The sequence below is a fragment of the Haemorhous mexicanus genome, chromosome 28, assembly GCF_027477595.1.
Source record: "Haemorhous mexicanus isolate bHaeMex1 chromosome 28, bHaeMex1.pri, whole genome shotgun sequence".
Taxonomy (NCBI): domain Eukaryota; kingdom Metazoa; phylum Chordata; class Aves; order Passeriformes; family Fringillidae; genus Haemorhous; species Haemorhous mexicanus.
Window position 1 is genome coordinate 5780620 of NC_082368.1, and position 15669 is coordinate 5796288.

The window sequence follows — 15669 nt, forward strand, 5'->3', positions numbered from 1 at the left end:
TTAATTTTATTTCTGACCAAATCCGAGCGCCAGGAGGGCGCCGGGGCTGCTTTAAATCCAAATATTTCACTTTTTCGGGATGGAAATAATCGAAATTTCATCTCTTTTAAATTTCGGCCTCGCGCCGGATCGTTCGTTATTTACAATTATTTACAATTATTTACAATTATTTATAATTATTTACATTTATTTACAATTATTTACAATTATTTAGAATTATTTAGAATTATTTACAATTATTTACAATTATTTACAATTATTTAGAATTCTTTAAAGTTATTTAGAGTTATTTAGAATTCTTTAGAATTATTTAGAGTTATTTATAATTATTTATTAAGAGTTATTTAGGGTTATTCAGAATTATTTGGAATCATTTAGAATTATTTAGAGTTATTTACAATTATTTCGTTATTTAGAGTTATTCAGAATTATTTGGAATTATTTAGAGTTATTTATAATTGTTTATAATTATTTAGAATTATTTAGAATTATTTAGAGTTATTTGTAATTATTTAGAATTATTTATAATTATTTATAATTATTTAGAGTTATTTAGAGTTATTCACAATTATTTTAAAATATTTAGAATTAGTCGGAATTATTCAGAATTATTTAGAGATTTTAGAATTATTTAGAGTTATTCAGAATTATTTTAAAATATTTCGAATTATTCGGAATTATTTAGAATTATTTAGCGATTTTAGAATTATTTGTAATTATTCAGAATTATTTAAAAATATTTAGAATTATTCCGAATTATTTAGAGATTTTAGAATTATTTGTAATTATTCAGAATTATTTAAAAATATTTAGAATTATTCGGAATTATTTAGAGATTTTAGAATTATTTCGAATTATTTCGAATTATTTCGAATTATTTGTAATTATTTGTAATTATTTAGAGATTTTAGAATTATTTGTAATTATTTGTAATTATTCCGAATTATTTCGAATTATTTGTAATTATTTGTAATTATTTGTAATTATTTCCATGGCGTTCCCCGGCGCTCCGGGGAAGATTTTGCTGCCAAAAATGCGAATTTTTGTTCATTTTTCCATCCATGCGAGCCCATAAAGAAATCTCTGCCGGGCGGGGGTTGGTTTTTAGTTTTTTCCCTTTTTTTGGGTTTATTTTGGGTTTTTTTGGGGTTTTTTTGTGGTTCTGAGGAGCCCGAGAGGCGAAAAAATGAAGAAAAAATGAAACGAAAAAAAGGAAAAAAAGAAGAAAATGTTTTAATCTCGATTGCCTCCGTGATCCTTCAACATCTCAGCAAAATAAAGAGAAAATAAATTTTAAATGAAGGGAAAATGAAGAAAAAAGGAAGAAAAATGAAGGAAAAATAAAGAAAAAATAGATTGGAAATAGAGTGAAAAGAAATTAAAAATAGATAAAAAGAAATTAAATAAAAGAAAGAAAAAATAGAGAAAATTGAATAAAAATGATGGGAAAATGGAGAAAAATAAAGAATAAATAAAGAAAAATAAAGAAAAATAGAAAAAAAATAAAAATGAAGGGAAATGGAGAAAAATAAAGAATAAATAAAGAAAAATAAAGAAAAAATAGAAAAAAAATGAAGGGAAAATTGAGAAAAATAAAGAATAAATAAAGAAAAATAAAGAAAAATTAAGAATAAATGAAGAAAAAATGAAGAAAAACTAAAGAAAAAATAAAGAAAAATAGATTAAAAAATAAATAAAAATGACGAAAAAATGAAGAAAAAATGAAGAAAAAATAAAGAAAAATAAAGAAAAATAAATTATAAATAAATAAAAAAGAAGAAAAATGGAGAAAAATAAAGAAAAATGAAGAAAAAATGAAGAAAAAAGAAGAAAAATAGATAAAAAATAATTAAAAATTGAGAAAAAATAAAGAAAAAATGAAGAAAAATAAAGAAAAATAGATAAAAAATAATTAAAAATGAAGAAAAAATGAAGAAAAAATGAAGAAAAAATGAAGAAAAAATGAAGAAAAGTAGATTAAAAATATTTGAAGAAAAAATGAAGAAAAATAGATAAAAAATAAATAAAAATGAAGAAAAAATGAAGAAAAAATGATGAAAAATGAAGAAAAATAGATAAAAAATAATAAAAAATAAAGAAAAAAATTAAGAGAAATAAAGAAAAATAAAGATAAAAATGAAGAAAAATAAATTACAAATAAATAAAAATGAAGAAAAAATGGAGGAAAAATAAAGAATAAATAAAAAAAACCCGAAAATTAAATTACAAATAAATAAAAATGAAGAAAAAATGGAGAAAAATGAAGAAAAAATGAAGAAAAAATGAAGAAAAATAAGGAAAAATAAAGAAAAAATAACTAATAAATAAATTTTAAAAGTTCAACGAAATAAATAAACAAATAAATCAATTCAAACCCCATCCATCCCCAAATCCCTCCCTCCTTTCTCACCCGCAGCAAAGCCCCAGGAGGGAGGGGAGGAAAAACCCAAATAAAAACCTGAAAAATGCGAGCAGGGGCTGCGCCTGCCTTGGGGCCGGGCCCTGTTAAACCTTCCCTGGCGTTTCTCGGGATTTATTTGAATTTCGGGTTTTTTTTCTGGCTCTTTGCTTGGAACCTTGGGTTGGATTTTTCTGCTTTATTTTGAATTTCGCGGGGTTTTTTTCCGGCTCTTTGCTTGGAACCTTGGGTGGGTTTTCCCTGGTTTATTTTGAATTTCGCGGGGTTTTTTTCCGGCTCTTTGCTTGGAACCTTGGGTTGGATTTTCCCGGTTTATTTTGAATTTCGCGGGGTTTTTTTCCGGCTCTTTGCTTGGAACCTTGGGTTGGATTTTCCTGCTTTATTTTGAATTTCGCGGGGTTTTTTTCCGGCTCTTTGCTTGGAACCTTTCGTTTTATTTTCCGGGTTTATTTTGAATTTCGGGGGTTTTTTTCCTGCTCTTTGCTTGGAACCTTTCGTTTTATTTTCCTGCTTTATTTTGAATTTCGCGGGGTTTTTTCCGGCTCTCTGCTTGGAACCTTGGGTTGGATTTTTCTGGTTTATTTTGAATTTCGCGGGGGTTTTTTTCTGGCTCTTTACTTAGAACCTTTCTTTTTATTTTTTCTGCTTTATTTTCAATTTCGGGGTTTTTTTCCGGCTCTTTGCTTGGAACCTTGGGTTGGATTTTCCTGCTTTATTTTCAATTTCGGTTTTTTTTTTTTCCGGCTCTTTGCTTGGAACCTTTGGGTTGGATTTTCCTGGTTTATTTTGAATTTCGCGGGGTTTTTTTCTGGCTCTTTGCTTGGAACCTTGGGTTGGATTTTCCTGGTTTATTTTGAATTTCGCGGGGTTTTTTTCCGGCTCTTTGCTTGGAACCTTGGGTTGGATTTTCCTGCTTTATTTTGAATTTCGCGGGGTTTTTTTCTGGCTCTTTGCTTGGAACCTTTCTTTTTATTTTTTCTGCTTTATTTTCAATTTCGGGGTTTTTTTCTGGCTCTTTGCTTGGAACCTTGGGTTGGATTTTCCTGCTTTATTTTGAATTTCGCGGGGTTTTTTTCCGGCTCTTTGCTTGGAACCTTGGGTTGGATTTTCCCGGGTTTATTTTGAATTTCGCGGGGTTTTCCCGGCTCTTTTGGGGCGGGCCGGGGGCAGCGCGCCCCCCCCGGCGCTGCGGTGATTTACGCGCTGCCCGCGGTGATTTACGCGGGGCTCGGCGTTTATCAGGCGGGCTCGGGGAGCCGAGAGCGGAGCACTCGGATCGCTCCCATCACTGGGATCACTGGGATCACTGGGATCGCTCGGGGATCGCTCGGGGATCGCGGGGATCGGCCCCGGGGCCGCTCGCTGCGCTCCTGCCGCTCCTCATTGTCGGTCCCGGCTGCGTCCCCATCGGGTCCCGCCCGCCTCTCCGCTCTTCCCCTGTCTGCATTTCCACTCTTCCCCTGTCTTTATTTCCACTCCTCTCCCGTCTGCATTTCCACTCCTCTCCCGTCTGCATCTCGACTTTTATCCCATCTTTATTTCGACTTTTATTCCATCTTCATCTCGACTTTTATTCTATCGTCATCTCGACTTTTATCCCATTTTTATTTTGATTTTTATCCCATTTTTATTTTGATTTTTATCCCATTTTTATTTTGATTTTTATCCTATTTTTATTCTGACTTTTATTCTATTCTTATTTTAATTTTATTTTATTTTTATTTTTCTTCTATTTTATTTTATTTTATTTTATTTTATTTTATTTTATTTTATTTTATTTTATTTTATTGTATTTTATTGTATTTTACTTTATTCTATTTTATTCTATTCTATTTTATTTGATTTTACTTTATTTTATTTTATTTTATTTTATTTTATTTTATTTTATTTTATTTTATTTTATTTTATTTCATTTTATTCTATTTAATTTTAATTTTATTTTATTTATTTTATTTCATTTCATTTCATTTCATTTCATTTTATTCTATTTTATTTTATTCCATTTTATCTTATTTTATCTTATTTTATTTTAATTTTATTTTATTATATTTCAATTCTATTTTATTCTATTCTATTTTATTTTATTTTTATTATTTTATTTTTAACATTTTCATTTTTTATTTTCAATTTTCAATTTCTTAAAATATATTGTTAATTTTTTAAATAAATCGCCAATTCTTAAATTTTTTAAATTTTTTTTTAAATTTTATGGTTTGTTTTGATTAGTTTTAGTCGGTTTTTTTTATTGTAGGGTTTGTTTTTTTCTTTTTGGTTTTTTTCTTTTATTTTAATTTCTTATTTTCGGTTTTTTTAATTTCACTTTTTTATTTTCTCCCAATTCTAGTTTTTTTTTATTTTAGGATTTTATTTTAGTTCTTTTCTACTTTTTCTATTTTCTTTTTTCTATTTTCATTCTTTTATTTTCCGCTTGCTTTATTTTAGTTGGCCTCATTTTCGCCATTTTTATACTTTGTTTTTTTATTTGATTTTATTTTAATTTAAATTTTAGGATTCGTTTTCTTTTCATTCTGGACTTTGTTTCTTTTCATTTCGGACTTTGTTTCTTCTTATTTTAGACTTTGTGTCTTCTTATTTTAGACTTTGTTTCTTTTAATTTTAGACTTTGTTTCTTTTAATTTTAGACTTTGTTTCTTTTAATTTTAGACTTTGTTTCTTCTTATTTCAGACTTTGTTTCTTTTCATTTCAGACTTTCTTTTCATTTTAGGCTTTGTCTATTTTCATTTTACACTTTATTTTTTCTTCATTTTACACTTTATTTCCTCTTTATTTTAGGCTTTGTTTCTTTTCATTTCACACTTTATTTTCTTTTCATTTTACTCTTTATTTCCTCTTCGTTTTAGACTTTATCTCTTTTCATTTTACACTTTATTTCCTTTCCATTTTTACCTTTGTTCCTTCCCATTCCCCCCTTTATTCCCTCCCCTTCCCCACTTTATTTTCCTTCCCATTCCCCCCTTTATTCCCTCCCCTTCCCCCCTTTCATTCCCTCCCACTCCCCACTTTATTTTCCTCCCACTCCCCCCCTCCCAAACCTTTCATTTCAATTCTTTTTTTTTTTAAACCAACCCATTTCCCCCCCGATTTCCCCCCCGATTTCCCCCCGATTTCCCCCCGATTTCCCCCCGATTTCCCCCCCGATTTCCCCCCCGATTTCCCCCCCGATTTTCCCCCTCCCCGCTCTCCGGATGATGCCCGACCATGTCCATCTCCAGCACCCTCAGCAATTATTACGTCGACTCCATCATCAACCACGAGAGCTCGGAATCCCCCTCCCCTAAATACCCCGCGGGAACTTTCGCTGCCCCCCGAGGTCCGAGCGAAACCCCCGAGTTCCCCTCGTGCAGTTTCCAGCCCAAAGCGGCTCCGTTCGGCCCCTCCTGGGCTCCCTCGTTCCCCGCCTTCCTCCCGCAGCCCTGGCTGGAGCCCGGCCCCGCCAAAGCCGAGGCGCTGAGCCGAGCTCGGGACGCGCCCAAGAGCGGCTGCGCCCTGGAGGAAGGGCTGGGCAGTCACCGCAGAGAGAGCCAGGATCGGAAAATCGGAGAGGGGAGCCAGGACAAAGGCGGCCGAGATCAAAGTGAGTGAGGAAAAGGAGGGAGGGCAGTAAAAATTGGGGTGGGGGGAAAGGGGGGAATAGGGGGGAAGGTGGGGGTTGAGGGAGGGGAAAAAGGGGGGAGGGAGAGGAGTTTGGAGAGGAGCGAGGGAGGAGAGGAGAGGAGAGACGGCGGAGGAAAAGGCAGGAAATGGGGGAATGGGGAAAAGGGGAAAAAGGGGGAAAAGGGGGAGGAAAAGGGAGGAAAAGGGAAAAAAGGGGAGAAAAGTGGAGGGAAAAGGGGAGAAAAGGGAGAAAAAGGGAGGAAAAGGGAGGGAAAAGGGGGAGGAAAAGGGGAGAAAAGGGAGAAAAAGCGGAGGAAAAGGGAGAGAAGGGGAGGAAAAGGAGGAAAAGGGGAAAAAGGGGGAGGAAAGGGGGAGGAAAATGGAAGAAAAGGGAGGAAAAGGGAGAAAAAGGGGGAAAAAGGGGAGAAAAGTGGATGAAAAAGGAAGAAAAGGGAGGAAAAGAGGGGAAAGGGAGGAAAGGGAGGAAAAGGGGACGAAAAGGGGGAAAAGGGGAGGAAAAAGGAGGAAAAGGGGAGGAAAACGGAAAAAAGGGGAGGAAAGTGGAGGAAAAAGGGGAGAAAAGGGAGAAGGGGAAAGTTGGGGATTGAGGGAGGGGAAGGGTGGAGGGGAGGGGAGGGAGAGGAGTTTGGAGAGGAGCGAGGGAGGAGAGGAGAGGAGAGACGGCGGAGGAAAAGGCAGGAAATGGGGGAATGGGGAAAAGGGGGGAAAAAGGGGGGGAAAAGGGGGAAAAAGGGGGGAAAAGCGGGAGGAAATGGGAGAAAAAGGGGAGGAAAAGGGAAAAAGGGGGAGAAAAGTGGAGGAAAAGGGGGAAAAGGGAGGAAAAGGGGGGAAAAGGGAGAAAAAGGGGAGGAAAGTGGAGGAAAAAGGGGAGAAAAGGGAGAAAAGGGGAGGAAAGTGGAGGAAAAGGGGGGAAAAGGGAGAAAAAGAGGAAAAAAGGGGAGGAAAAGGCGAGGAAAATGGAAGAAAAGGGAGGAAATGGGAGAAAAAGGGGAAAAAAGGGGAGAAAAGTGGAGGAAAAGGGAGAAAAGGGGAGAAAAGTGGAGAAAAATTGAAGAAAAGGGAGGAAAAGAGGGAAAAAGGGAGAAAAAGGGGAAAAAGGGAGAAAAACGGAGGAAAAGAGAGGAAAAGGGGAGAAAATGTGAAAAAAGGAGAGAAAAGGGGAGGAAAAGGAGAGGAAAAGGGAGAAAAAGGGGAAAAAAGGGCGGAAATGGGAAAAAAAGGGGAGGAAAATGCAAGAAAATGCAGGAAAGGGGGAAAAAAAGGGAAAAAAAGGAGAAAAAGGAAAAAAAGGGGAGAAAAAGAGAAGAAAACGCAGGAAAATGGAAAAAAAGGGGAGAAAAAGGGAGGAAATCCCACGGCCGCGGGCGGAGGGGCAGCGGAAAGGGAGAGAAAAAAGGGAAAAAAAGGGAAAAAAGAGAAAATCGGAGGGGAAAAAGTTCAGCAGGGGAAGGGAGGAAACTCCGCGGGGGGAGGAAAACGAGAAGGGAAAATAAAAAAGGGAAAAAAAGGGGAAAAGTTCATTGTGAGGAAGGGAAAAAAAGGGGGGAAAAATGGAAAAAAAAGAGGAAAAATCGGCGGGGAAAAAGTTGATTTGTGCCGTTAATTGTTTGTTGGTTAAGGCGGGTGAATATTTCAGAGTTACGATGTTGCCCTGGTTTTAAAAAACCCAAAAAGAAGCGGAGGAGGAGGGAGGGCGGGCTGGAGTTAATTAGATTTTATGTGGTTTTATATCGCTTTTATATCGCTTTTATATCGCTTTTTATATCGGTTTTATATCGGGTTTTATATCGGTTTTATATCGGTTTTATATCAGTTTTATATCAGTTTTTATTTGGAATTCAGCCGGAGTGGGGAAACCCTCAAACTCCTCGAAATACGAATTTAAAAATCGTACAAATAATTATTTTATTATAACCAATAATTCGAGTTTTGGATTTCAACTCACACAAATAATTATTTTGGTACCAATAATTCGAATTTTGGGTTTCAAATGATGGAAATAATTGGCCTGGGGGTTGGTTCACGCTGTTAATATTCGTAGTATTTTTATTTTTAATGATAATATTTGGCTTGGAGGGAGGGTGTCACCTCCTGCTGGCACTTGGTTTCCTCTCCAAGGTGATCCCGGGAAAGATTTTTCCATTAAAAACCGGAGTTTTCTATTAAAAACCGGATTTTCTCATTAAAAACGCGATTTTCTCCATTAAAAAAGCTATTTTCTCCATTAAAAACCCGATTTTTCCCATAAAACCCCGATTTTTCCCATAAAAACCCGATTTTTCCCATAAAAACCCGATTTTTTTCCATAAAAACCCGATTTTTTCCCATAAAAAACCCCGATTTTTTCCCCATTAAAAACCCCGATTTTTTCCCATAAAACCCTAATTTTTTTCCCATAAAAAACCCCGACTTTTTCCCATATAAATCCGATTTTTCCAAAATCCCCGATTATTTCCATTAAAAACCAGATTTTTTCAATTAAAAACCCGATTTTTCCGCTTAAAAAACCCGATTTTTCCCATTAAAAAACTGATTTCTTTTTCCCCATAAAAACCGGAAATTTTTCCATTAAAACCACAGTTTTTTCCATTAAAAAAACCCCGATATTTCCCATTAAAAAACCTGATTTTTTTCCTCATAAAACCCCGATTTTTCCATTTAAAAAACCATGATTTTTCCCACTTAAAAACTGATTTTTTTCCATTAAAACCCCATTTTTTTCCCATAAAAACCGATTTTATCCATTAAAAACCCGATTTTTCCCATTAAAAACCCGATTTTTTCCCATAAAAACCCCTGATTTTTTTCCCATAAAAACCTGATTTTTCCCATAAAAAAACCTGATTTTTTTCCCATAAAAAAACCTGATTTTTTTCCCATAAAAACCACGATTTTTCCCATAAAAACCCGATTTTTTTCCCATAAAAAACCCCATTTTTTCCCATAAAAAACCCGATTTTTTCCCATTAAAAACCCGATTTTTTCCCCTAAAAAACCCGATTTTTTCCCCTAAAACCCGAATTTTCCCCCAAAACCCCAAATTTTCCCCCAAACTCCGATTTTTTCCATCCTGCCCGAGCAGCCTCTCCCATCCGTGCAGAAATCCCCATTTTTCCCCCCTTTAAATGAACTTTTTTCCCCTTAAAACCGCGACTTTTCTCCCTCCCTTTCCCCATTTCCTCCCAGCCCTCCTGGGGGCTCTTTTTATTTCATTTTTAATTTACTTTTCATTTCTTTTCCTTTCCCCCTCTCTTTGAACCCGCAGAAGAAAAATCCTTTTCTCTCGCGCTGGGCAGAGATCCAGAACAAACTCCGAGCCAAAGAAAACCCCCAAAAATTGAATTTTTCATCCCAAAATAATCCTTAAAACCCCTCCAGCCTGGTCTCTCTCTGCTCCCCGCGCGGTTTTATTTTTATTTTAAATAATAATTCAATTTCGGGCTGTTTGGGGTTTTTATTTCCTTATTTTCTTTTATTTTTGTTGTTTTTATTTCTCCTTATCGAATATCTTCCTGGAAGCTGTTCATTTATTTGATTGGATTTTAAAGAACGACCAAAAGAATTCAAAATAATTTAAATTTTAAAAACATCAGGACCTCTCCCCGGGGATTTCTGAGCAGAAAAAAAAAATTTAAAAATCCATTTTAACCACCCCAAAATGCCCCAAACCCGCCGGAGTGGAGCGCAGCCATTAAAGCACGGCCAGCACAATTAACAATATCAATTATTAACCGCTTTCCTCCTCTTTAATTATTAATTCCGCTAATTAGATCCAGGCCGTTCCGGGCAGGAAAAAAACCCTGAAAATTCGGAAGGGGCAGGGCCGGCAGGGGCACATTGGTGGCCTTGATATTTGTGATATTTTAATTTCTTTTTCATCAGAAATATTCAATATATTGAATTTTTGGGGCGGGTTTTTGCGGAGGGAATTTCTCTGCGGGTTTTTGGGGTAGAAAAAGGGAATAAAAAGAGGAATTGGGGCTGCGTTTCCCCCTCCCCGTCACCGATTTTTGCACGTGATTAGCCAAAATCCCAATATTTACCCCAAACTCGCTTCGCTTTTGGGTGAGATTTTCGCCACCTCGGCCTCTGCCAGCCCGGGCGGGTTCGGCTCCCAAAATTTCCTGCGTCCCTCCCCTCCTCCCGTGGAACAAAATTCCCCAAATATCCCCAAAAATATAAATTTTTTCTCCCCCACCATTCCCACGCATCTTCTTTTATTGATTCCTAATTTTAACTATTTTATTTCTTTTTTTTCCCCTAATTTTAAAATTTTTTTCTTTATTTAAAAATGTTCTTTATTTCACTTTTTAACTTTGCCCGCTGGTCATCTTATTTAATTTTTTTCTAAACTGAATTGTCATTTTTTTGGCAGAACAAACATTTAATTCATTCATTATATGTTTGGTTTTATTTCTATTTATTTATTTTTTTTTTGGGTTGTATTTTCAGCCCTGTCAAGGGTGAGTGTGTTGGTGGCAGCCAGAGAGGGGTTTTGGGATCAGATTGCAAAAAAATTAATTTAAAATAATTAAAACTGCCAGGATTTATTCAGATCCCCCTTCCCTGCGGGATGGGGCCAGGGGAAAATGGGGAGAAAAGGGAAATTTTGGGGTTGGTTTGTGTGGAATGCGGGGAGACGGGGTGGGACCCCAAAACCTCGGGGTGGGACCCCAAAAATCCCGGGCTGCACCCAAAACCCGCAGGAATTGACCCAAAATCCTCAGAAATTCACCCAAAACCCGCAGAAATTCACCTAAAATCGCCAGAAATTCACCCAAACCCAGGAGGAATTCACCCCCAAAAAATCTCTGGGGTGGGACCCCAAAAATCCCGGGTTGCACCCAAAACCTGGAGGAATTAATCCAAAACTACCAGAAATTCACCCAAGACCCACAGAAATTCACCCAAAACTGCCAGAAATCCACCCAAAACCTGCAGAAATTCACCCCAAAACTGCAGAAATTCACCCCAAAACCACAAAAATTCACCCCAAAACCACAGAAACTCATCCCAAAACTGCAGAAATTCACCAAAAACTGCAGAAATTCACCCAAAACCTGCAGAAATTCACCCAAAACTGCCAGAAATCCACCCAAAACTGCCAGAAATTCACCCAAAACCCACAGAAATTCTCCCAAAACCCACAGAAATTCTCCCAAAACCCAGAGGAATTCACCCTAAACTGCAGAAATTCACCCCAAAACCACCCAAAATTCACCCCAAAACTGCAGAAACTCACCCCAAACTGCAGAAATTCACCCCAAAACTGCAGACATTCACCCCCCTGTGGCCCCAGACCAGACCCCCCCAACCTGTGGGGGTTGGGATTTTCCTGCGGCCTCGCATCCCCTGCGTGGATTTTGGAGATTTCGGGGATTTTTGGGGATTTTCAGGGATTTTTGGGATATTTTGGGGTTTGGGGGTTTTTTTTCTGTTATTCTTTGAGAGTTTTTGGGGTTTTTTAGGTGTTTTTTCAGGGTTTTCCGGGCCTGGGGATTTGGGGTTTTAGTTAATGTTTTGTGTCCTTGCTTGTTTGTGTCTTTTGGGGTTTTTGGGGTGTTTTGGTTTGGTTGGGTTTGGTTTGGTTTGGTCAAGTTGGGTTGGGTTGGGTTAGTTTGGTTTAGTTGGGTTTGGTTGGGTTGGGTTTGGTTCTGTTTGGTTGAGTTGGGTTGGGTTTAGTTGGTTGGTTGGTTGGTTGGATTGGTTGGTTGGGTTGGGTTGGTTGAGTTTGGGTTGGTTTGGTTAGGTTGGGTTGGTTTAGTTGGATTGGGTTGGGTTGGGTTGGGTTGGGTTGGGTTTGGTTGGGTTGGTTGAGTTTGGGTTGGTTTGGTTGGTTTGGTTGGGTTGGGTTGGGTTTGGTTGAATTTGGGTTGGTTTGGTTGGTTGGGTTTGGTTGGGTTGGGTTGGATTGGGTTGGTTTGGTTGGGTTTGGTTTTGTTTGGTTGGTTGGGTTTGGTTGGGTTGAGTTGGATTGGGTTGGTTTGGTTGGGTTTGGTTTTGTTTGGTTTGGTGGGTTGGGTTGGGTTGGGTTGGGTTGGGTTGGGTTGGGTTGGGTTTGGTTTGGTTGGGTTGGGTTTGGTTGGGTTTGGTTGGGTTGGGTTTGGTTGGGTTTGGTTGGGTTGGTTTGGTTGGGTTTGGTTTTGTTTGGTTTGGTTGGGTTGGGTTTGTTAGTTTGGTTGGGTTTGGTGGGGTTGGATTGGGTTGGGTTTGGTTGGGTTGGGTTGGATTGGGTTGGGTTGGGTGGGGTTTGGTTGGATTGGGTTGGTTTGGTTTGGTTTGGTTTGGTTGGGTTGGTTTGGTTGGGTTGAGTTTGGTTGGGTTGGTTGGGTTGGTCTGGTTTGGTTGGGTTGGTTGAGTTTGGGTTTGTTTGGTTGGTTGGGTTTGGTTTGGTTGGGTTTGGTTTGGTTGGGTTGGGTCGGTTGGGTTGGATTGTTTTGATTGGGTTGGGTTTGGTTAGTTTGGTTAGTTTGGTTGGGTTGGTTTGGTTGGTCAAGTTTGGTTGGGTTGGGTTGGGTTGGTTTGGTTGGTTGGGTTGGGTTGGGATGGTTTGGTTGGTCAAGTTTGGTTTGGTTGGGTTGGTTTGGTCGGGTTTGGTTCTGTTTGGTCAAGTTGCATTGGGTTGGTTTGATTTGGTTTATTTGCATTTGGTTTGGTTTGGTTGGGTTGGTTGAGTTTGGTTGGGTTGGGTTTGGTTTGGTTTGGGTTATTTTGTTGGTTTTGTTCTATTTTCTGCTTGGTTTCACCTGACCTTACTCCGTCTCCTTTCATCCTCCCTCCAACTCCCCAACACCCCCACCTCCCTTTAAAAACCCAAAAACACCAAAAACCCCCCAAAAACCCCAAACTCTGATTTCTCCCTTTTGTCCCCATTTTCTCTTTAACTTCCCCGTTCCTCAGCCGGCCCCGCCCCAGCTGGCTGCAGGCGCGCGCCTCGGGCAAGGACTCGAGCAAACCAAACTCCACCAAACCCAACCCAGCCCGACCAACCCAACACAACCAACCCAACCCAACCAGAGCAAACCCAAGCCAACCCAACCCAACCAACCCAACCAAAACAAAACAAAACAAAACCAAAGCCAACCAGACCAAACTCAACCAAACCCAAACCAGACCAAACCAACCAAACAAAAAGCAACCAACCCAACCCCAACCAAACCCAATGCAACCAAACCCAACCCAACCAAACCAACCCAACCCAACCAACCCAACCAACCCAACCCCAACCCAACCCAACCAAACCCAACCCAACCAAACCAACCCAATCCAACCAACCCAACCCAACCAAACCCAACCCAACCCAACCCAACCCAACCCAACCCAACCAAACCCAACCCAATCCAACCAAACCCAATCCAAACCAACCCAACCAAACCCAACCCAACAAACCCAACCCAACCAAACTCAACCAAACTCAACCCAACCAACCCAACCCAACCAAACCAACCCAACCCAACCCAACCAAACCAAACCCTACCAAACCCAACCCAACCAAACCCAACCAAACCCAACCAAACTAACCCAACCACACCCAACTCAAACAACCCAACCCAACCAAACCCAACCCAATCAAACCCAACCCAACCCAACCCAACCAAACCCAACCAAACCAAACCCAACCCAACCAAACCCCACCCAACCAAACCCAATCCAACTCACCCCAACCAAACCCAACCCACCCCAACCAACCCACCCAAACCAAACCAAACCCACCCCAACCAAACCCCACCTCTCCTTCCAAAAACCCCCAAAAAACCCCAAACCCCTGATTTCTCCCTGTTTTCTCTTCAATTTTCCCAGCCAACCCCGCGGCCAGCTGGCTGCAGGCGCGCTCCTCGCGCAAGAAGCGCTGCCCCTACAGCAAGTTCCAGACGCTGGAGCTGGAGAAGGAGTTCCTGTTCAACATGTACCTGAGCCGCGAGCGGCGGCACGAGGTGGCGCGGCTGCTCAACCTCAGCGAGCGCCAGGTCAAGATCTGGTTCCAGAACCGCCGCATGAAGATGAAGAAGATGAACAAGGAGCAGGGCAAGGAGTGACACGGCCGCCAGGCGGCGGCCCCCAATCGCCGAGTTCTTCTCTGGATCCTCCCCCAGGCCCAGCTCGGCTGAAATTTGGGTTCTTTTCCTCTTTCAAAAACTCTTCTCGTCCTCTGGTGCAACTCAGCTCAAAGCGCGGCTCCTTTTGGGGTCAGGAGTGATGGGACACAGGGGCAGCAGCCCCAAATCTCAGCGTTTTTCCCCAAACCACCCCAAAACCAGCTCTGGATCCTCCCCCAGGTCAAGCTCTGCTGTCCCAGCTGAAATTCGGGTGGTTTCCATTTCTAAAAACCACTTTTTGTGTCAGCACAAAGTGTGGCTCCTTTGGGGTCAGGAGTGATGGGACACAGGGGCAGCGGCCCCAAATCTCAGCGTTTTTCTCCAAACTGCCCCAAAACCAGCTCTGGATCCTCCCCCAGTCCCAGCTGGGCTGTTCCAGATGAAATTTGAGTGGTTTTCATGTCTAAAAATCACTTTTCTCTTCAGAACAAAGTGTCGCTCGTTGTGGGATCAGGAGTGATGGGACACAGGGGCAGCGGCCCCAAATCTCAGCGTTTTTCTCCAAACTGCCCCAAAACCAGCTCTGGATCCTCCCCCAGTCCCAGCTGGGCTGTTCCAGCTGAAATTCGGGTGGTTTTCATGTCTAAAAATCACTTTTTGTGTCAGCACAAAGCGTGGCTCCTTTGGGGTCAGAAGTGATGGGACACAGGGGCAGCAGCCCCAAATCTCAGCGTTTTTCTCCAAACCACCCCAAAACCAGCTCTGGATCCTCCCCCAGGTCAAGCTCTGCTGTTCCAGCTGAAATTTGGGGGTTTTCCTTTCTAAAAATCACTTTTTGTGTCAGCACAAACGCGGCTCGTTTGGGGTCAGGAGTGATGGGACACAGGGGCAGCAGCCCCAAATCTCAGCGTTTTTCCCCAAACTGCCCCAAAATCAGCTCTGGATCCTCCCCCAGTCCCAGCTGGGCTGTTCCAGCTGAAATTCGGGGGCTTTTTCTCTTTAAAAAATCACTTTTTGTGTCAGCTCAAAGCGTGGCTCGTTGTGGGATCAGGAGTGATGGGACACAGGGGCAGTGGCCCCAAATCTCAGCGTTTTTCTCCAAACCACCCCAAAATCAGCTCTGGATCCTCCCCCAATCCCAGCTGGGCTGTTCCAGCTGAAATTCGGGGGCTTTTTCTCTTTAAAAAATCACTTTTTGTGTCAGCTCAAAGCGCAGCTCCTTTGGGGTCAGGAGTGATGGGACACAGAGGCAGCTGCCCCAAATCTCAGCGTTTTTCTCCAAACTGCCCCAAAACCAGCTCTGGATCCTCCCCCAGTCCCAGCTGGGCTGTTCCAGCTGAAATTTGGGGGTTTTCCTTTCTAAAAACCACTTTTTGTGTCAGCACAAAGCGTGGCTCCTTTGGGGTCAGGAGTGATGGGACACAGGGGCAGCGGCCCCAAATCTCAGCGTTTTTCTCCAAACTGCCCCAAAAAGCAGCTCTGGATCCTCCCCCAGTCCCAGCTGGGCTGCTCCAGCTGAAATTTTTGATTATTTCAAATTTTTAAATTTCTTTTCCTCTTCTGGTGCAGCTCAGCCC

At 40.5% G+C, this 15669-nt stretch overlaps 1 protein-coding gene across 1 annotated transcript; it reads left to right on the forward strand.

Moving 5' to 3' along the window:
- Nucleotides 1–5639: 5639 nt before the first annotated feature.
- Nucleotides 5640–14329, forward strand: HOXB9 (homeobox B9). The gene is made up of 2 exons (XM_059869127.1): nucleotides 5640–6015; nucleotides 13857–14329. The coding sequence occupies exons 1-2, from the start codon at nucleotides 5640–5642 to the stop codon at nucleotides 14090–14092; spliced, it is 612 nt and encodes a 203-aa protein (XP_059725110.1). The 3' UTR covers nucleotides 14093–14329.
- The last annotated feature ends 1340 nt before the right edge of the window (nucleotides 14330–15669 follow it).

Coding starts and splice junctions, on each gene's coding strand:
- HOXB9 (XM_059869127.1), top strand. CDS start 5,640: ATGTCCATCTCCAGCACCCTCAGCAATTATTACGTCGACTCCATCATC. Junction 6,016..13,856: donor CAAAGGCGGCCGAGATCAAA/GTGAGTGAGGAA, acceptor CAATTTTCCCAG/CCAACCCCGCGGCCAGCTGG.